Source organism: Carcharhinus amblyrhynchos, chromosome 15 (genome assembly GCF_965287045.1).
Source record: "Carcharhinus amblyrhynchos chromosome 15, sCarAmb.v2.hapA, whole genome shotgun sequence".
In the NCBI taxonomy this organism is placed as follows: Eukaryota; Metazoa; Chordata; class Chondrichthyes; order Carcharhiniformes; family Carcharhinidae; genus Carcharhinus; species Carcharhinus amblyrhynchos.
The window spans coordinates 11,859,146-11,880,953 of NC_137338.1; the positions used below are offsets into that span (position 1 = coordinate 11,859,146).

The 21,808-nt window shown below is 46.7% G+C and overlaps 1 protein-coding gene across 3 annotated transcripts in view; it reads left to right on the forward strand.

Moving 5' to 3' along the window:
• prdm15 (PR domain containing 15) overlaps positions 1-17,368 on the forward strand; it is a 65,238-nt gene extending 47,870 nt beyond the window's left edge. For 2 of the 3 annotated variants that reach the window (XM_080203406.1, XM_080203408.1), the window contains exons 18-25: positions 2,583-2,752; positions 5,451-5,530; positions 7,159-7,278; positions 8,473-8,604; positions 10,122-10,205; positions 11,081-11,256; positions 12,793-13,044; positions 16,457-17,368. In XM_080203406.1, the coding sequence (XP_080059532.1) occupies positions 2,583-2,752; positions 5,451-5,530; positions 7,159-7,278; positions 8,473-8,604; positions 10,122-10,205; positions 11,081-11,256; positions 12,793-13,044; positions 16,457-17,023 (1,581 nt within the window). In that variant the 3' untranslated portion in view covers positions 17,024-17,368. The remainder of the gene's footprint in view (positions 1-2,582; positions 2,753-5,450; positions 5,531-7,158; positions 7,279-8,472; positions 8,605-10,121; positions 10,206-11,080; positions 11,257-12,792; positions 13,045-16,456) is intronic. The other variant, XM_080203407.1, reaches the window with a different exon arrangement.
• Positions 17,369-21,808: the final 4,440 nt, after the last annotated feature.

Genomic DNA, 21,808 nt, shown 5'->3' on the forward strand with positions numbered 1-21,808 from the left:
ACAAAATAATTGGCAGACGCTACCAAGATAGAGTCCATGGATTCACCTCCTGACCGGCCTGTTAGAGAATGGACGTGGCATCAGTGCATTACAGGGGATACAGAGGGAACATTGATTACTCATTTGAGACATGAGGAATGACAGCGTACGTGATGAGAATTCTCACGTTTCTCTGCTGCCTCTACTTCACCAGCAGTGCAGCATGCTGTTCCTCTGACCAGTTCGAGGGCTCGCTCCTTAGAAGTTCTCAACTTGGGCATGACTCCAGCTGGCTGTGCCCACTCATGCTTGTTGTGGTTGAGTTTGTCCTGCACTGACACAGAGAGGAAGAATGTAGGTAGGAGTGTTGACATTTAAGATGGTGATGAGGTGAGGCAGGCATGGGGCTGAGTTGGGAGCTGGAGTGTGAGGAGCATAGCAGCTACTGGGGAGAACATGGTGATTGTGGGAGGGTGCACTTGATGCCTGATGTTGGCAAAGGCCAACGTAGTTGAGTAAGACAAAGGATTTGGGGGTACGAGAGGGTCCAGTGGGAGGTTGGGGGTGGATCATGTATCCTGGCTGAGAGAAGAAAATCGTTCATCTTCTTCTGACATTGCTGCCTCTTCTGGACTATGCTTGCAATGACCAGGGCTGCCACTGCATCCTAGACAGGGGGTGGTGACTGCGCTGGAAGGCCGGCTCCTGGAGCAGGGGCTGGAGTGTGCCCCGTCTCTGCTTTACTCCATCCAGCATCCTGGTGAGGTCCCCCTTCCAAATGCACGGTGCTATCTTCTTGGCTGCCGTCTGCATTCATAATGGAACAAGTGCTGAGGAGCCGTTTATGTGGAGCGTCCCAGTGCTCGTGGCAGTTAGGTCTTTGCAGGGTGGGTGAATCAGAGGGAACGCACTGCTGAAGCGGTGCGAAACTCATGGGCGTAAAAATTATCGCTGATGAGACATAAGATTTGGCCCAAAAACACACCAGCGCCATTGGCTGGAAACACTGCCTTTCTTTAAAGCCGGAACCAGTACTCACCCAATTTTTGACAAGATTTCACCCTGTGAGTCAACTAACCTCACTGAAATTTTGTTTCTTGCACAAGGGTGTCAATCGTCACCTTCAAAAATCTTGGGTGAGACCTTCTGGCTGTTCACACCGGCGGGATCTTCCGTTCCCACTGATGATGCATCCTCACCACGGGTTTTCCGACAGCGGGGCATGGATTCCAATGGGATGGAAATCCCATTGACAGCAGTGGGACCAGAAGATCCAGCCAATGGCGCGTCCTTCCCGTCACTGAGAAACATGTCGTGTGGTTCCAGAAAACCCCACCCCTTGCCTTGGAATTCTCTCCAAAGGTTAGTCCAAGCCGGACAGCTTCAACAATGACCCACCTTGCAGTGTTTCAATCTTGACTCCCGAGATTCTGTTCCCCTGGATTCCCGAGTCTACACTCAAACACCAACTCACAAGCACAATTTCAACTCTCCCTTTCCTTAACTTAATTGGGACCTGTTTCTGTCCCCTAGCTGGAACTTCCTTTTAAGATCTCGCTCTGTGCCCTCGCGCTACCCCCTTGCGCTGTCTCCTGCCGAGGGCACTAGTCTTTTATGGTGCCTCACTTCTCCCTGACCTGGGTTTTCACACTTCTTTTATGACTAGGGGGCACAGCCTCAAGATAAAGGGGAGGCGGTTTAGAACGGAGTTGAGGAGGAACTTCTTCACTCAAAGGGTGGTGAATCTCTGGAATTCTCTGCCCGTTGAAGTGGTGGAGGCTGCCTCGCTAAATATTTTTAAGAAGTGGGTTGATGGGTTCTTGATAAGAGAGGGGATTAAGGGTTATGGGGAGAGGGCGGGAAAGTGGAACTGAGCCACGACAGATCAGCCATGATCTTATTGAATGGCGGGGCAGGCTCGAGGGGCTAGATGGCCTACTCCTGCTCCTATTTCTTATGTTCTTATGTTCTTATGAATAAGCTTACTGGACCTTAAAAAAAACATAAGAATGTTGGTCTGTGCATGTCCAAAAGCTCCAAGTTGAAGTTCATGACGTCCACACTCCCCATGAAGTAAGTTTGGGTTTTGTAACAGATTGCTAAAGTATTTCCTGATTGGATTTATCTGTAAATTATAGTTAATTAGTATTTTCTGTTTGGATACCTTGCTTTTTGTGTGTAGACAGATGTATAAGTATTGAATTTAGGCACTTTTCACACAGAGGGTGGTGAGTGTATGGAACAAGCTGCCAGAGGTGGTGGTAGAGGGGGTACAACTTTGTCTTTTAAAAAGCATTTAGACAGTTACATGGGTAAGATGGGTATTGAGGGGTATGGGCCAAACGCCGGCAATTGGGACTAGCTTAAAAAAAAAGGCGGCATGGAGAAATTGGGCTGAAGGGCCTGTTTCCATTCTGTGAATCTCCAGGACTGTACAAGTACAGCTGATTGCACACACTCCAGCCAGCGCACACACATGTATGCACGTATGGCATTCTGATATGCTGCTCATTTGATTAAATTTCAGGTGGCTACGTAGGAATCCTGACATAATGATCAAACCTGGATCTCACTAAACCCTGATCGTTTTGTTCCTGTTCTAGGCCACGTTTGCCAAAGGGAGTCAGTACTTGAAGCATTTGATGGAGATTCACAAGGAGAAGGGCTACGGCTGCACAATCTGCAATCGTCGCTTTGCGCTGAAGGCCACCTATCACGCCCACATGGTCATCCACAGGGAAGAGTTGCCGGACTCTGACCCCAACGTCCAAAAGTGAGTAGTGTGTGTGTGTGCTTGTATTGGCGGGGGACATCTGTCATTATACCTGAGGGTCTCCAACAAAAGTGCTACACTACCCATTTAGGTAGGATCTGATGATATAGGATGCACACACTCTCTCCCTGCAGCGGCACTTTCCTGACCTTGCCTCTGGAGAACTTAACTGCTGCTTGGCATCAGTCAAGGCTCAGGGGGACAGGGCATGCAGAGGATTACTCCTGGAGTCTAAGTTGTTCGAACTTTACAGTGTGCTGTTTCTTGTTCATCTGGGACCACTTTATTGGATAAGGCTTTAGCTTGCACAGGTATTTGAACTTGAATGCCAAGGATTCCATCCCAATCACCCATTGATACCTAGATCTCTCCCTCTCACTCTCCCCCTAATGTAGCAGGTTGCTTGCTGAGTTATTAACAATACTGTATTGGTCAATAGTTGATCCTTTAATTGGCTGGGAGGGAGAGAGTTGGAAATTGGCCTTCTGGAAGTTTGGATGCGTATGGAACTCTAAGAGGACAGGATTTGATTTGGTCTTTGAATTGGCTTCATTTCCAGCTCCAGGTAATGAGATCCCATGAACAGTATGTTTTGTCTGCATAGCGCGCAAGGAACAATACTTTTCACAGTATTCCAATTTGGACATACACAAAAAAGAAAATCATAGAATCCTTACAGTGCAGAAGGAGGCCATTTGGTTCTTCGAGTCTTCACTGACCACAATCCCACCCAAGCCCTATCCCCATAACTCCATGCATTTACCCCAGCTATTCCTGACACTAAAGGACAATTTAGCATGGTCAATCCACCTAACCTGCACATCTTTGGACTGTGGGAGGAAACTGAAGCACCCGGAGGAAACCCACACAGACACCAGGAGAATGTGCAAACTCCACACAGGCAGTGACTGGAATTGAACCCGGGTCCCTGGTGCTGTGAGGCAGCAATGCTAACCGCTGTGCCACCATGCTGCCCCGTTAAATGCCAAGAGAAAAACTAACTGGTCAACCTCCACAGAAAGGAGGCCTGGTAGGTTTTAAAGAATGGTGCATTAGTACAGCAGCTTTCACAAGGGCAGGATGTCCCTAAGCGCCAAGTCTTTTTGAAGTGGAGTGGCTGGTGTTGGAAATGTCGCAGCCAATTTGTGCAAAGCAAATGGTAATGCATTAATAACCAGATAGTTTTTCATCGAGTGGCTGGATGCTCTTAACGACCTACAGTGGGTTATGATCTTGATCTGCAAAACACTCCTCTTCTAATTGAATCCTGTGATTTCCCTACACGCTGAAGTCCTAAACTCAGCCCAAGCCATGGGCTGAAACTCCTCGAAGAGAGTTTAAATAATCCTGCCATGCTGTGGCTTTGTTTTTTTTCTCAGCAGACCCTTTAGAAAGCATTGTAGCCCAGGTCCATGAGGTGGGAGATTTGTCAATTCTTGAAGGTCTCTGCTTTTTTCTCTTCTCTTAAATTTGCAGACCTTTACTGTGGTACAACTTCTTGTCATCAGCCTTACCATCCCACCAAAGTGCCTGAATGGCTGACAGTCACTATCCAGACACATGGCCATTTGAGCTAGATACAGAGGATGACCGATGGTCATAGAAATATATCTCGACAAGTACTGTAGTGAGAATTGGAAGAGAATAGACACCAAACCTGCAGAGTATTTGATTTGATTTATTATTGTCAAATGTATTGGGATACAGTGAAAAGTGTTGTTTCTTGTGCGCTACGCAGACAAAACATACTGTTTATGGGGAGAAGGAAAGAAGAGAGTGCAGAATGTAGTTTTACAGTCACAGCTACGGTGTGGAGAAAGATCAGCTTAATATAATATAGATCCATTCAAAAGTCTGACAGCAGCAGAAAAGAAGCTGTTCTTGAGTCGGTTGGTACGTGATCTCAGACTTTTGTATTTTTTTCCCAATGGAAGAAGGTGGAAGAGAGAATGTCCAGGATACGTGGGGTCCTTGATTATGCTGTCTACTTTTCCAAGGAGCAGGAAATGTAGACAGACTTAACGGATGAGAGGCTGGTTTGCGTGATGGACTGGGCTTTGATCATGACCCTTTGTAGTTTCCTGCAGTCTTGGGCACAGCAGGAATAGACCTAGCCAATCAAAACCTATGTTACCACTCCACACAAGCCTCCTCCCCTACCCTTTTTCTTCTAATCCCATCAATATAACCTTCTATTCCATCTTCATCATGTTCATCTAGCTTCCCCCCATATGCATCAGTGTTATTCACTCCTACTTATGCCAGCAAGTCCCATATTCCAACCACTCTCTGGGTAAACAAGTTTCTACTGAATTCCTATTGAATTTATTCATGGTTATTTTACACTGGTGGCCACCCTGGCCTCACCTGCAAGGGGAAAACACCTTCTCCATTTTAATATATTGCACTGTTTCATAATCTTAAGGTTCTCTATCAGATTATCTCTCAGGCTTTCCTGGTGAAAAGAGTGCCGGCATCTTCGATGGTTATAACCTCTCAGTTCTGCTATCTCTCCAGTTAATTGCTTTTGCACCTTCTCCAGTGTCTCCATGTCTTTTTTATCGGTGAGAATGTTTCTTGTTATAGCCAGTTCCAAAGCTTGGATCTTGTTTCTTAGCTGTCTGTAACATGCGGGTTTTGTTCCTGACTGGGTCCACGTGTCCCTTTGTTGAATTGTGTGGTTGAATTTCTGTTTCAGGTACATCCATCCCTGTGATATCTGCGGAAGGATCTTTAACAGTACAGGGAACTTGGAACGTCACAAAATAATCCACACAGGTAAACCATTACACTATCCAAATGATCTGAACTCTTCCTATTCCACCAAACCCACCTTGACCCCCCCCCCCCCCCACCCTAAAATTTCATTCATTCATCCATTCGTGGGACGAGGTTGTTGCTGGCCAGCCAGCATTTATTGCCCGTCCCTAATTGCCCTTGGAGGGCTGTTAAGAATCAACCACATTGTTGTGGCTCTGGAGTCACATGTAGGCCAGACCAGGTAAAGATGGCAGATTTCCTTCCCTAAAGGACATTCGTGAACCAGGTGGGTTTTTTCCGACAATCGACAGTGGTTTCATGGTCACCAGTAGATACTTAATTCCAGACTTTTTTATTGAATTCAAATTCCACCGTCTGCCGTGGTGGGATTCGAAGCCTGGTCCCCAGAACATTAGCTGAGTTTCTGGATTGATAATCTAGTGGTAAGACCATTAGGCCATTGCCTGCCGTAATATAATATAATTTAGGAATAATTGTATTGAAAATACAATCAAGGTTAGACTTCTGATTTATTTTCCCTAATTGGGATTCCTCTCTTCACAAGACTCTGTGTTTTAAGTGGGCACGTGTTTGAAGTTATTCATAAAAATAAACGGGACTTTCCAGCCTCCCTTGGCATATTTTCCGGTGGCAGTGGTAACTCACCATTAGCAACCAGCATGATCTTGCGGTCCAGCCAATGTCGAGGGCGTTTTAGATGGGTTGCCAATCCTGCTACCAAGGAAGCTGTCAAGTTCCCCAATGGCTGGGGAAAGCCATTTGTTTTCATTCTAATTTGCTCTCGGAATATGGAATCTTTGCCGTATCTCTAACATATGTTTCTCCATAACATACCATAATTCCATTCACCTGACGAAGAGGGAAACCTCGAAAGCTTGTGAGTTTACTATCAAATAAATTGGTTGGACTTAAACCTGGTGTTGTCAGACTTCTTGCTGTGTTTACCCCAGTCCAATACCAGCATCTCCACATCATACCTTTCCCCATCATTGCTGCTCTAAGACACTTAGGTCGCCTGTGCAAATGTAACAAATTCAACAGTCAGAGGCTTCTCAAGTCTGTGGATTCTCACACGAGGGGATGGATGAGTTACCGTATTTTTAATCCAGTGAGGAAGCAGCAAACAAAAGCCGGGTGGGGTTTGCCTGTGCAATCATTGGTTGCCAGCTGTTCTAAGGCAGTACTGGCATCCATTGCTGGATGCAGAGGGAATACAGGCAAAGCTACAGATTTAATTAATTACTCTTTCTACCTGAAGACTGCCAGTGTGCTTTGAGTTAGATCGGTCTCAGGTTGCTCTGGGAAGTGCCTTATAGAAAAGAAATGGCAGCTGCCCCAGTGCTTAAGAAGCTCAATGCCATCCATGGTAAAGCATGATTGACCCACATCCTGAGAATTTGGGTTATGTTATAGTATAGTCCACAACTAACTTACAGAAAAGGCCCATTCCCATTAATACAGTTGACCTCAAAATATCCTTTGGATTTTATTGCGACAAAGATCGGTCAAACTGTGGTAGTAAATTGACTCCAGTCACTGTATGTTGACAGGCATTAGAAAGTGGCTTTGCTTTTCTTGTGTTTCTTTCCCTGGTCATATTTTTTATCATGCTTCTCGCTGTTTAGGAGTGAAGAGTCATACCTGTGAACAGTGTGGGAAGTCTTTTGCCCGGCGGGACATGCTGAAGGAACACATGAGGGTGCATGACAATGTTCGAGACTATCTGTGCGCAGAGTGCGGGAAAGGTGAGAGACTCAAGTCGCTTTCTCACTATTAATATTAGGGTGGCACGGTGTGGTTAGCACTGTTGCCTCACAGCATCAGGGACCCGGGTTCGATTCCTGACTTGCATCACTACCTGTGTGGAGTCTGCACATTCTCCCTGTGTCTGCGTGGGTTTCCTCCTGGTGCACTGGTTTCCTCCCACAGTCCGAAAGATATACTGGTTAGGTGCATGGGCCATGCTAAAATTCTCCCTCAGTGTATCTGAACGGGCTTTGGAGTGTGACGGCTCAGGGATTTTCACAGTAACTTCATTGCAGTGTTAATGTGAGCCTAATTGTGACACTCATAAATAAATAAAATATTGGAGGTGTAAACATCTTGAACCTTTCAAGATGTTAATGTTCCCCAAAGTGCTTTGTACACTCCTGTGCTGTCTCTCTCTGGCTCTCTGCTTCCCTCTCTCTCTGTAGCTCTTGTGCTCTTGTCCTCTTCTGACCATGCTGTCACCTTGGATTACTAGAAATTGTAACTAATACCTTCTAAAGGCAAATAAAGACATCAAGTTAATCCCTTTCACAACTGATGCATAGCTGCCTCAATATCAGGCTCCTCTCTCCATCCACAGCCAAGATTACTGTACTCTCTTGCTTTTTACTTTTTATTTTAACGTTTTTACTTTTTGCCATACTTTTCACTGTATCCCAATGCGTGACAATAATAAATCAAATCAAATTCTCTTTTGAATGAAACAAATGTATTAATACCTCGATAATCCATCATCCCCATTCCCATCATGAGGCGGCACGGTGGCACAGTGGTTTGCACTGTTGCCTCACAGCGCCAGGGACCCGGGTTCGATTCCCGGCTTGGGTCACTGTCTGTCTGGAGTCTGCATCTTCTCCCCATGTCTGTGTGGGTTTCCTCTGGGTACTCCCGTTTCCTCCCATATTCTGAAAGCTGTGCTGGTTAGCTGCATTGACCCGAACAGGTGCTGGAGTGTGGCGACTAGGGGAATTTTGCAATAACTTCATTGCAGTGTTAATGTAAGCCTACTCGTGACTAATAAATAAAATTTAATTTTGTTACTTTACCACCAGATACACAATCCTGTTCCTTGTCCTATTCATCTACACTGGGGAGTTCTGATTTTCCATCTTAATCAAGGCTTGTTAATTTTTGCAATAATGTCTGTCTCTTTGCCTTTCCTTGTCCAGGGATGAAAACCAAGCATGCCCTAAGACATCACATGAAACTCCACAAGGGGATCAAAGAGTACGAGTGCAAGGAATGCCATCGGAAGTTTGCACAGAAGGTCAACATGCTCAAACACTACAAGAGGCACACGGGTAACTACTGACACAGAATCGATGCGAAGATCAAGGGAGGATGACTTCCATCTGTTTGAGCATCAGAGTGCTGTGAACCTCCTGCTTCAGGGAGGTCTACCTGAGTCTGGGTTCATCAGAGTTCTAGTGCTTGTCCTGCTTGAAATCTGTGTTGAATGAATAGGGGAATCTTCTCTAACTAAGAGTAGGAGTCAACCATTCAGCTCCTCAAGTCTGTTCAGCCATTCAGTAAGATTGGGGCTGATCTGTACCTGAACTCTATCTACCTGCCCTGACTTTATGGCCATTCATGCCCCATTGTCACTGCAAGCAAGGACAGAGAACTTGGCGGTCAGCCAAATCGCCGCTCACTGCAACAGGACCAGAAAATCCCAATGGCTGGAAAGTCCCACACTATATATTTTTATACTCTTGTCAGCCAGAAATATCCCAATCTTGGGTTTAAAATTATTAAATGAACCTATCGCCCTGAGGACGTGGAATCATAGAACCCGTACTGTGCAGAAGGAGACCATTCAGCCCATCGAGTCTGCATCGACCACAATCCCATCCAGACCCTATCCCCATAATCCCATGCATTTACCCTAGCTACTCCCCCACATACTAAGGGACAATTTATCATGGCCAATCCACCTAACCGCACGTCTTTGGACTGTGGGAGGAAACCGGAGCACCCGGAGGAAACCCCCGCAGACACGGGGAGAACGTGCAAACTCCAAACAGGCAGTGACCCAAGCCGAGGATCGAACCCAGATCACTGGCGCTGTGAGGCAGCAGTGCTAACCGCTGTGCCACCGTGCCGGCTGGACATAGTGAAGTTCTTTTGAAGTGGAGGCAGTAATTGATCCCCGGTCAACCCTCACTCTTCCTATCCCACGTGAGAACTGTTCCCAGGTGAGACTTGACTGTTTTATAATGGAGAGCATCACCATTCCTTATCTATGCCTGATACATATATATTAGAGATCAGATGGCATAGAGGATCACCACATCGTTTTTCACTCCAGGACGCTTAACAAGGCTTTTACCATATTAAAAAAAATGCCCCAGCATGCTTTGTGGGTGCATTGTCAAAATAAAGTTGTGAAAAGCGACCAAAAGCTTGGTCAAAAGAGTGAGATTTTAAGGAACATCTTAAAGAAGAAGAGAGACAGAGAGATTTAGAGAGTGAATTCCTGGCAGCTGACGGCGTGGCTGCTCATGGCGGAATGAATAAAAATTGTGGGTGTGTAGGAGACTAGAATTAGAGGAACATAGAAATCTTAGAGCTGGAGAAGATTACAAAGTTAGGAAGGGCCAAAGTGATGGGTGGATTCAAAAACAAGCATGAGGATTTTAAGACCTAAGGGGATTCCCTTAGGTCTTAAGACATTATTGGAATTAGAGTGCGTTGAAAAGAATCACAGGTTTCCACGCGTGCTACTTGGTCTAGTATTACTCCATGTAATGTGTGCTCACAGACACTACTCCATTGTGTTGTATTTTTAATGTGTACATCTTTTAAAAATTCTCTACAGGTGTGAAGGACTTCATGTGCGAACTGTGTGGGAAAACGTTCAGTGAGCGGAACAGTATGGAGAACCATAAACTCCTTCATACAGGTGTGTCTGCCAAACTGAACCAGTCACATTCAAGCAGGTGCTTCAGTCACTGGGAAAGTTAACGAAGGAGAAATAATGTTTGAGATGAGAGAGCGCTGAGTGTGGATGTGGGGAAAGAGCCGCAGTTTGGGACAAACTGTGGCTAGCACAGGCGTGATGGGCTGAATGGAAGAGTGGCTCATGGTGAGCACTGCTGCCTCCCAGCGCTAAGGACTGGGTTCAATTCCCGGCTTGGGTCACTGTCTGTGTGGAGGCTGCACGTTCCCCCCATGTCTGCGTGGGTTTCTTCTGGGTGCTCCGGTTTCCTCCCACAGTCAAAAGATGTGCGGGTTAGGTGGATTGGCCATGCTAAATTGCCCCTTAGAGTCAGGAGGACTAGCTAGGGTAAACACCTGAGGTTACAGGGATAGGGGCTGGATGGGTTTGTAGTTGGAGTAGGCTCGATGGGCTGAATGGCCTCCATCTGCAATGTAGAGAGGCTATGATACCCCCTGAGCTCTAGGATGGTGATTAAATGTAGAATAAACAGTAACTAAATTATAGGTTATGTGAATTACAGGCTGGGAGTTTGACTCATGGTACAGATAGTGTACATGTAGAATAAGTAAAACCTGGGATTAGGTTACGAGCAGGAATCCAATGTGTGTTCAAGTTATTTATCTATAGAATGTATTGTGGATTCACAGGAATGAGTCCAGGAAATTGCATTAAAATAACAGACCATGGTCATATTGTTTTCTAGTGTTCCCCTCCTCACTTACTCATTAATTAGTCATTTTGTTGGCACCAGTTTCAATCAGCGGCAATGCCACTTTCATACCCTTTCTGCTTTGCTCCCTCCCTCTCCCCCCACCATCCACCATTCACTATCTCAGTTGGGAAACAGTGGACCTGCAGTGTCTGCGAGAAGAAGTTTGTCACCGAGTACATGCTCTTCAAACACATACAACTGACTCACAAGAAGGTGGAGGCCCAGAACTGCCATCTGTGCGGCACCAAGGTTTCCACACGAGCTTCGATGAACAGGCACATGCGGCGCAAACACCCCGAGGTGAGCGGTGTTCCGGGACGGACTGGGCGGAGTGGGGCTCTGCTGATGGGGACGGCCGGCCCATTGCTGGAGAATGAGGAGGGAGCGGGGGGTAGAGCGGTGGGTTGGGGGTTGGGTGGGGGAGGGTGCAGTCAGGCCACGAGCAGGGGGTGTGGGAGCAGGAGACAGAAAGGAGTGGTGGGGTGGTTGAAGCATGGGGCAGGCTGAGTGGGGGACGGGCGGAAGCAGTAGGTTGGGGGAGGGGGAATGTGATAGGGGTGAACGCAGGGGGCAGGGAGGGGTGGAAGCGGGGCGTGGGAGGCGGATGGGAGCAGAGAGAAGGGTTATGGACACTTCAACATCCATATTGAGGGTTGTAGACTGCACGTTGGTTAAAGGGACGTTCCCCCCTACCGTATCTTCGGTATTCACTCAGTGAAACATTGTGTCCATGACAGCATAGCCCAGTGACAATCCCGTTGTGTAGCTGGAAAAACGAGTAGAGCAAATACACTGTGGAATAGCTGAACTAGCTGTGTATTTGGCCATAGCTTGACTGGACACCAACTGATGCGTTACAGAAGCTTCTAATCCACTATCATTGAGTACTCGTCCTTTGAAATAGTGCAAAGGAGTAAGTCTGCTTCATTTTGAAACCATATAAGCTGTAGTGGTAGGGATGAATTTGAAAGGTGAGATACCACAAACATTGAGTTTCTTCATTAGAACAGAGAAGGCTGAGAGGAAATCTATCAGATTTCTTCATGTGCAGGAACTCCTTTTGATACGATTGATACCAAGGGCGGCACAGTGGTTAGCACTGCTCCCTCACAGCGCCAGGGACAGGGATTCGATTCTGGCCCTGAATGACTGTCATTGTGGAGTCTGCATGTTCTCCCCATGTCTGCGTGGGTTTCCTCCGGGTGCTCCTGTTTCTTCCCACACTCCAAAATGTAAGGCGGATTGGCCGTGCTAAATTGACCTTAGTGTCATGCGGATTAACAGGGTAAATGTTTGGGGCTACGGGGAGATAAGGCTTGGGTGGGATTATGGTCGGTACAGATTTGATGGGCCAAATGGCCTCCTCCTGTACTGTAGGGATTCTATGATTCCATAAATTGCAACATAGAGTACAAAATCAAGGAAGTTTGATGAACTGGGATTGGCAGCTAGTACCTGTTTCTAAGGGTCAGAACCTTCAGGAATTGAACCAGTCGAAAGATTGCTGTTATCTCCTGTGGAGGCTGGATTTGAACGCAGATCACAGCAATGAAATGATAACCACCTCACCACCGTTTCCCCATAGGCACCCAAACTGTTGTTACCTTTTCCCAGTTCGACTTTCGGTAGAAAATTGGATAAATACTTGAGAAGGAAAGATTTACAAGGCTGTGTAGAAAGAATTGGGGAGTGGTCACAGAGCTGGTACAGGTAGGTTGGGTTGAATGGACTCCTGTGCTGTGGCATTCTGAGTGTTGGAGCCATTGCTTATTGCCTGGCACATGTGTGTGTGAGGATTGGCCCTCAGCTGACATGTCTTACCCTTTCTCGGTGCAGCAGGACATCAGCTTACATGAGAGTGAGTTGGCAGAAATGGACCAAGTGAAGATAGTGGAACGAGGACTAAGGAAAAAGTGGAAGACGGAAGAGGAGGAGATGGAGGAAGAGGAAGACGGGGATGAAGTGGAAGATGATGAATCAGCAACAGCTGCTGAAGAGGCTGCTATGTATACTTACACAGATAAAGAAACCGGCTTCACAGCAACTGTGGACGACGAGACAGATTCAGCAGTACAGAACATGAGTCAGGTCAGTGAGATACCATGGGAGAAACCAGGTCAGAATCCATCTGTGACAATCAGGATATGCTGTGAGAGAGAGAGATCCCTTCTTTAAACAGAGTCGCTGAAGGAAAGACCCCCTATATAAACAGAACCTCTGAAGGAGAAATACCACTTTAAACAGAATCGCTGAAAGAGAGACCCCCCCCTCTATAAACAGGGTCCCTGAAAGAGAGACCCCCCTCTATAAACAGGGTCCCTGAAAGAGAGACCCCCCTCTATAAACAGGGTCCCTGAAAGAGAGACCCCCCTCTATAAACAGGGTCCCTGAAAGAGAGACCCCCCTCTATAAACAGGGTCCCTGAAGGAGAGACCCCTCTCTATAAACAGGGTCCCTGAAAGAGAGACCCCCCTCTATAAACAGGGTCCCTGAAAGACAGACCCCCCCTCTATAAACAGGGTCCCTGAAAGAGAGACCCCCCCTCTATAAACAGGGTCCCTGAAAGAGAGACCCCCCTCTATAAACAGGGTCCCTGAAAGAGAGACCCCCCTCTATAAACAGGGTCCCTGAAAGACAGACCCCCCCTCTATAAACAGGGTCCCTGAAAGAGAGACCCCCCTCTATAAACAGGGTCCCTGAAGGAGAGACCCCCTCTTTAAACAGAGTTCCTGAAGAAGAGACCCCCTCTTTAAACAGAGTTCCTGAAGGAGAGACCCCCTCTTTAAACAGAGTTCCTGAAGGAGAGACCCCCTCAGAGTTCCTGAAGGAGAGACCCCCTCTTTAAACAGAGTTCCTGAAGGAGAGACCCCCTCTTTAAACAGAGTTCCTGAAGGAGAGACCCCCTCTTTAAACAGAGTTCCTGAAGGAGAGACCCCCTCTTTAAACAGAGTTCCCGAAGGAGAGACCCCCTCAGAGTTCCTGAAGGAGAGACCCCCTCTTTAAACAGAGTTCCTGGAGGAGAGACCCCCTCTTTAAACAGAGTTCCTGGAGGAGAGACCCCCTCTTTAAACAGAGTTCCTGGAGGAGAGACCCCCTCTTTAAACAGAGTTCCTGAAGGAGAGACCCCCTCTTTAAACAGAGTTCCTGAAGGAGAGACCCCCTCTTTAAACAGAGTTCCTGGAGGAGAGACCCCCTCTTTAAACAGGGTCCCTGAAGGAGAGACCCCCTCTTTAAACAGAGTTCCTGAAGGAGAGACCCCCTCTTTAAACAGAGTCCCTGATTTTTAAGCTAGTTTCCTGATGGAGGGACTTTCTCTTTAAACTGAGGGAGAGACTGTCTTTAAACTGGGACCCAGATGGAGAGACTATCTCCTTAAACTGTGTTCCTGATGGAAAGACCGTGAGCAAAATTTTCTGTCGTACCCGTAGCGGGAATTGTAGCGGTTGGGACAGAATATTCGGTGGAGCGTGCAATGGTTCATTGACCTCGGATGGGAATTTCCAGCCTTGGGCGAGCGTGGCTGGGAAATCTTGCCCTATCTGTTTAAAGAGGCATCCTGACAGAGAGACCCATTCTTTAAACTGTGTCCCGGATGGGGAGATACGCTAGTTAGATTGGCTACTTGATGGAGAGACTCCTTTGATATTCCAGCACCGTACTGAGAAGTGCTGCACCCTCGAAGGTGCTATCTTTCAGATGAGATTTTAAAGGGCATGTTAACGCTGTCCATTGGGCATTAGATCCTATGACACTATGTTGAAGAAGGGAAGGGGGTGTTATCCCTGGTGTCTTGGCTAATATTTAATAACGTCCTGGGGTTACCACTGACCAGAAACTGAACTGGACTAGCCATATAAATAAATACTGTGGCTACAAAAACAGGTCAGAGGCTTGGAATCCTATGGCGAGTAATTCATTTCCTGACTCCCCAAAGCCTGTCCATCGCCTACATGGCGTAAGTCAGGAATGTGATGGAATACTCTCCACTTGCCTGGATGAGTGCATTTCCAATAACACAAAGAAGCTTAAGATTATCTAGGACAAAGCAGCTTGCTTGATTGGCACCACAATCACAAACATACACTCTCTCCACCATTGATGCACAGTAGCATGTGTATCATCTGTAGGATGCACGACACAAGCTCACAAAGATCTTAGACAACACCTTCCAAACCCATAATGACTACCGTCCAGATGAACAGGGAGAGCAGAACAGATACCTGGGAACATCATCCCCTGGAAGTTCCCCTCCAAGGCACTCGCCATCTGACTGGAAATACATTCCTTCACTGCCACTGGGTCAAAATCCTGCAACTTACTCCCTAACAGTACCCAAACCACAGGAACTGTGACGGTTCAAGAAGGCAGCTCGCCACTGTCTTCTCGAGGGTAATCAGGGGGTTGGGGAAATAAATTCTGGCCTAGCCAGCGATGCCCATGTCCCATGAAAAATAAAATCATTAATCATTACATAAACAGATGATCTGGCCCTTGCCACGTTGTTCATGAGGGCTTCCAAATTGGCTGCTGTGTTTTCTATATTCCAATGAAGACTTCAAAATTCTTTGTCTGTAAAGCACTTTAAGAAGTCTCACAACACCAGGTTGAAGTTGGAACAGGTGTATTTGGAATCACGAGCTTTTGGAGTGCCGTTCCTTCATCAGGTGAGTACTGATGAAGGAGCAGTGCTCCAAAAGCTCATGATCCCAAATAAACCTGTTGGACTTTAACCTGGTGCTGTGAGACTTCTTAGTGTGTCCACCCCAGTCCAACGCCGGCATCTCCACATCATGTAAAGCACTTTGACACGGATGGTGGTCGAGAAAAGTGCTTTACGCACGTGAGACTTTCTCCTGTGCTCGGCTGAAAAACCAAAAAGACGAGATTTGGATTTATATATCGTCTTTCATGACCGACAGTGTCCTAAGGCACTTTACAGCCCATCATTAGAGACATTATTGTGATGTAGGAAATGCAGCATCTAGTTTCCTCACAGCAGTGGGTTAATGACCGGATAACCATTTTTAGTGATATCAATCACTGGTTAAGTACTGGTTGGGACACCAGGAAGAACTACTCGTCTGTTGTGATCTTTTAAGTCCATCCATTGAATTTCCTACTGCAGGACCACACATGAAAAGATCTTCATTGACTGGTAGTCTTGAAAGGTGCCCTATAAATGCACATTCTTTATTTCTGGTGTATCATAGAGTCGTAGAGATTTACAGCATGGAAACAGACCCTTCAGCCCAACTCACCCATGCCGTCCTTTTCTTTCAAAACCCCTAAGCTAATCCCAATTGCCCGCATTTGGCTCCTATCCCTCTCTACCCATTGTACCCATGTAACTATCTAAACACTTTTTAAAAGATAAAATTGTACCCACCTCAACTACTACCTCTGGCAGCTTGTTCCCATGTGTGTAATTTGTGTTCATCACCACTTTTAAAAAAAAAACTCACCGTTCAAAAAAATATATTTTTTTTTCGTTTTGTTCCAGGTGGTTGTGACACTCGGAGATTCCAACGCTACCACAGCGACCAGCTCTGCCGGGCTTACAAACATCGCCGTCTCGCCCAATATCAGCACAGTGGCCGGCACCCACTTCACCAACCTCCAGCCCATCACCGTGACCAACCTGACGCTGCAGGACCGCCAGATGCAGCTCGACTCCATCCTGACGGTCAGCTTCGATTCCATCAGCGGCTCCACCGTGGTGCACAGCCGGCCCATGGAGATCCAGATCGAGGCGCAGCCGGCGGCCACCCCGCAGGCCCACTCCCTGGCCCAGTCCATGAACTTGACCACCTTCGTCAACTCCATCGCCCCGGTGGAGGGAGCGCTGGGCGAGCAGCAGCAGCAGCAGCAGCAGCAGCACACCATGACCTGGAGGGCCGTGCCGCAAGCGGCCACCGACGGGACGCACCACATCCTGCAGGCTCAGCCGGCACCGACACCGCAACAGCAGCAGCAGCCGCCGCCATCGCAACCGCAGCAGCAGCAGCAGCAAGTTCAGATTCAGGCGTCGCAATCCCAACAGGCCCAACAGCAGATATACAACTATTAGAGGATTACTGCCCACTCCGACCACACACAGACAAGTGAAGAGAATTCCCCCCTCCCCAATCCACCTGATCAGAAACACCCAAAGCAAGGCTGACTGTGACTGACGTTCAGCACCTTCACACGGGGAAGTGTAAACGTCTTTGACACTTCTTGTCTTTGCAACAGTGCGCTGTGGATTGGAGTCGATCTGCGCCGTCGGACTCTGCGGCACCAAAATCCCATCCACCTTTACTCTACCCCACTCCGTAATTTCCCAGCGTGGGAGGTACATGTGTGAATGTGGCATAAACCGTGTCTTGAGTGTGATATTTAGCAGTTGAAAGTGAACGTTTTTTTTTAATTAAATCCTGAAAAAAAAAAGAAACAAATGGACTTCTGAAGTGCCAGACGAAATGTGGCTATGATTCTGTGACCACCTCATAACACGAGCCAGGAGAGGTCGGCGCAGCATCCCGACATCCAGCTCCGCCTCATTGCGGCGTGGTTTGTCTTTCCCTTTGGTCTGTGCGATTTGCTTTACCTCCTCACTTACGCTGCGGGCGGAATTTTACCACCGTTTTTGTGGCGGAAAATGTCGTAAAATCGGGCATAATGTGGCTAGCGCAAATGGCACCGATGTTCGCGTCTCTCGCGATTTTACGACACCCGGATTTCCGGCGCGGTCAGTCTCTCACTGGGAATGGGCAAGAGGCTGAGTAATTTATTTAAATATATTTAAATAGTGTTTCGCATGTATTTAGTGAGCCCGGCTAGTGAGGAAGACACCTGCTTCCCATGAATGGGGAACAGTCGCGTTGGCCTCGTCGGTGAACCAGAGACCATTGAGCCCCCAACCAGGGAGTCCGAGGACAAGGGGAGCTGCTCCTTGGGCAGTGCCAGACAGGCAGTGCCACCCTAGCACTTTGGCACTGCCAGCCTGGCACCTGGACAATGCCCATGGGGCATTTTGGCACCATCCACTGGGCAGTGCCAGGGGAACGGGGCTTGTGGGGGCAGTGTTAGGGGGTGGGGCCAATGGGGTGGTGTGCTGGGGCGAGGCCAATGGGGAGTGCCAGAGGGTAGGCCAATAGGGTTTGGGGACTGTGGGGGCCAGCCAATGGAGGATGGGAGAAGAGGAGTCCCCCGTTGCCACTCATGCCTACAGTCGGTGGAGGAGGGAGTCTGGGCAGCGGGGGCTGCATCTCAGGCCATGGGATCCTGCAATTTCAGGGGGGGGAGGTGGGATTGTAGTTGAGGCTGCCTGCAGGAGCAGAGGCCTGACCAGTCTTTCTGTCTGTCAGACCCCTGCTGCTGCTAATGCGCATGTGCAGCATCAGAGGTCTGCACATGCACAACACCTCCCTCTACAGGCTGGCTGGTGAATTAAGCCCTGCCCACAACCTCTCTGACTAGAAACTGACTAGCCCATCTTTTCAGAGACAGTGCATAAGACTGGGAGTGAAAACTTATCCGAAAAATAGATTTTCATGCTAGCTAGATCCTTAGGAAAATAACCCCGTAAAATTTCATCTTGTGTCTCTTTCTTATGCTGCAGTCTAGATATTTTTGGAATGGGAATGATGTTAAAAGCTAGCACTCATTGGTTTAACATGACATGCTCACATTATTGTGAGATAATACTGATCTGAAAACCTGGGGCTTTGCCTCTTCCACTATCTCTGATTCCACACATGCGTGCGCACAATTATATATAGATTGCTTTGTCTTCAGTGATTTTTCACTCCCTACGCAGAGAGTGAGACAGAGACAGCAAAAAGTAAATTAGTTACTTGACTATTTCTCGAGAAACAGCGAAGATCTGCCAAACACTTTCATTAAACTGAGGAAAATGTGTCATTCAACTGAAGAAAACATTCAGCAGTAAGGTGTCTCCATTAAAAAACATTAGGCTGGTACATGAGTGTTCTACTTCCTGGGTTAGTTTGAGAAAATGGCATTGGGGCAAATGCTAGGTTTTTTTGACAATCTTTTCATTGGCCCACCGTTGAAAGCAATGGTCTCCACTGGAGTTTAGTCCCATGGGTGCCATCAACCATCTTGCATCTGACCCATGGGGCAGCACAGTGTCAATTAGCGCTGCTGCCTCACAGCTCCAGGGACCTGGGTTTGGTTCCTGGCTTGGGTCACTGCCTGTGCGGACTTTGCACATTCTCCCCGTGTCTGTGTGAGTTTCCTCCCACAGTCCAGAGATGTGCGGGTTAGGTGGATTGGCCATGCTACATTGACTCTTAGTGTCAGTGGGACTAGCTAGGGGAAATGCATGAGGTTATGGGGATAGGGCCTGGGTGGGATTGTTGTCAGTACAGACTTGTTGGGCTGAACGGCCTCCTTCTACACTGTAGGATTCTATGATGCAATCATTATCTCACTGCTGTACAGAAATTGGTTGCTGCATTTCCTATATCCCAGTATTGTCTGTAAAGGTCACTTACTTGGCTGTAAAGTTCTTCAGGACTTCCACAATCATGAAAGACATTATATAATTACAAGTCTAGTCTTTCTATTTTACCATCAGTCGAGCACAGGGGAAGGTTTTGCATTTGTAAAGCACCTTTCCTCAACCACCACCCATGTCAAAGTGCTTTACAGACAAAGGATTTTGTAGTCACAGTTGTGATGTAGGAAACTTGGCAGCCAATTTGTGCAGAGCAAGCTCCCACAATAGGCAATATGGCATTCACCAGATTATCTGTTTTCCCAATGTTGACTGATGGATAAATATTGGCTGGGACAATGGGGATAATTCCTTTCCCCCCTTCAAAATACTGTCATAAGATCTTATGTCCACATGACAGTGCTGGCAACATTTTTAATGTCTCATCGTAAAAATCGCACCTCGGGGAGTGCAGCACTTCCTCAGCACTGCATGCGATTGTCAATCTTTTTTTGCTCAAGTGTTTTCAAGCGTGGCATTTAATTCCAAACATTTACTGTCCTTTTTCTTTTGAAGATTTTTCCTGACATCTGACCTAATTCTTGAACATAATTATTATTGCTAGGCCATTAGCCTACTTTATTCCAAAGTAGTAGGAGCTATGAACATGCACTCCTGGATCTCTTTGTTCTATAACTCTCCCCAACACCCTACCATTAACTGAGTAAGTTCTGCCCCGGTTCGATCTACCAAAATGTATCACCTCGCATTTATCTAAATTAAACTCCATCTGCCATTCGTCAGCCCATTGGCCCAATTGATCAAGATCCCATTGCAATCTGAGATAATCTTCTTCATAGTGGACATTATCCACTACGTCACCAATCTTGGTGTCACTGCAAACTTACTAACCATGCCTCCTAAATTCTCATCCAAATTATGAATATAAATTACAAATAACAGTGGACCTGGCACTGATCCCTGAGGCATATCACTGATCACAAGCCTCCAGTTTGAAAAACAACCCTTTACAACCACTTCTGTCAAGAAGCCAATTTTGTATCTATTTGGATACCTCACTCTGGATCCTGTGAAATTTAATCTTATGCAACAACCTACCACGCGATACCTTGTCAAAGGCTTTGCTAAAGTCCATGTAGACAAAGTCAACTGCACTGCCCTCATCTACATTAATTGTTACCCTTCAAAAAACTCAATCAAATTTGTGAGACATGATTTTTCACTCACAAAACCATGCTAACTGTTCCTCATCAGCCCATACCACTCTAAATGCCTGTAGATCCTGTATCTCAGAATACCTTCTAACAACTTACCCACTACAGATGTGAGGCTCACCGGCCTGTAGTTCCCAGGCTTTTCCCTGCAGCCCTTTTTAAACAAAGCCACCTTCCAATCTTCAGGCACCTCACCTGTAACTATCGATGATTCAGATATCTCTTTGTATTTGTTTTCCCCACATTCTCCTGTTCTACTTGCTTAAAACCTATTATACTTGTAATGTTCACCCACCTAGTTAAATGAATTTTTAAAAGTTTATTAGTGTCACAGGTAGGCTTACATTCACATTGCAATGAAGTTACTGTGAAAATCCCTTAATCATCACACTCTGGCGTCTGTTTGGGTACACTAAGGGAGAATTTAACACAGCTAATTCACCTAACCTGCACATCTTTGAACTGTAGGAGAAAACCAGAGCACCTGGAGGAAACCCACACAGACATGGAGAGAACATACAAACTGCACACCGACAGTGATCCTAGGTAGGAATTGAACCTAGGTCCCTGGCGCTGTGAGACAACAGTGTTAACCATTGTGCCACCATGCCGCCACCAATAAGGTCATTGATCTGAAATATTAACTCTATTTCTCCATAGATGTTGTTGCCTAATCTGTTGACTATTTCTAACATTTTTTTGTAATTCACCTATTTTGAAGATGTTATTTGTATATTTGAATATTTCAAAAAATAATTCTTTTTAAACCCTTTAAGTTTTGAAGAACACAACATATCCAAAGATATCAAAAGAGAAAATTCTGGAAAATCTCAGCAGGTCTGGCAGCATCTATAAGGAGTGAAAAAAGCTGATGTTTTGAGTTCAGATCCTAAACGCACTTATCAAGTTTTTCAAAACTTATATCAAAAATGTGTGGGTTAAGTTGATTGGCCATGCTAAACTGCCCTTTAGTGTCAGGGCAACTAGTATGGCATTACCGGGATGGGGCCTAGGTGGGATTGTTGTTTGATGGGCTGAATGGCATCTTTCTGCACTGTGGGCATTCCATGATGTGGAGATTGCCAGCGTTGGATTGTGGTGGGCACAGAAGGAAGTCGCACAACACCAGGGTAAAGTCGAACATGTTTATTAAGAATCAGGAGCTTTCGAAGTGCTG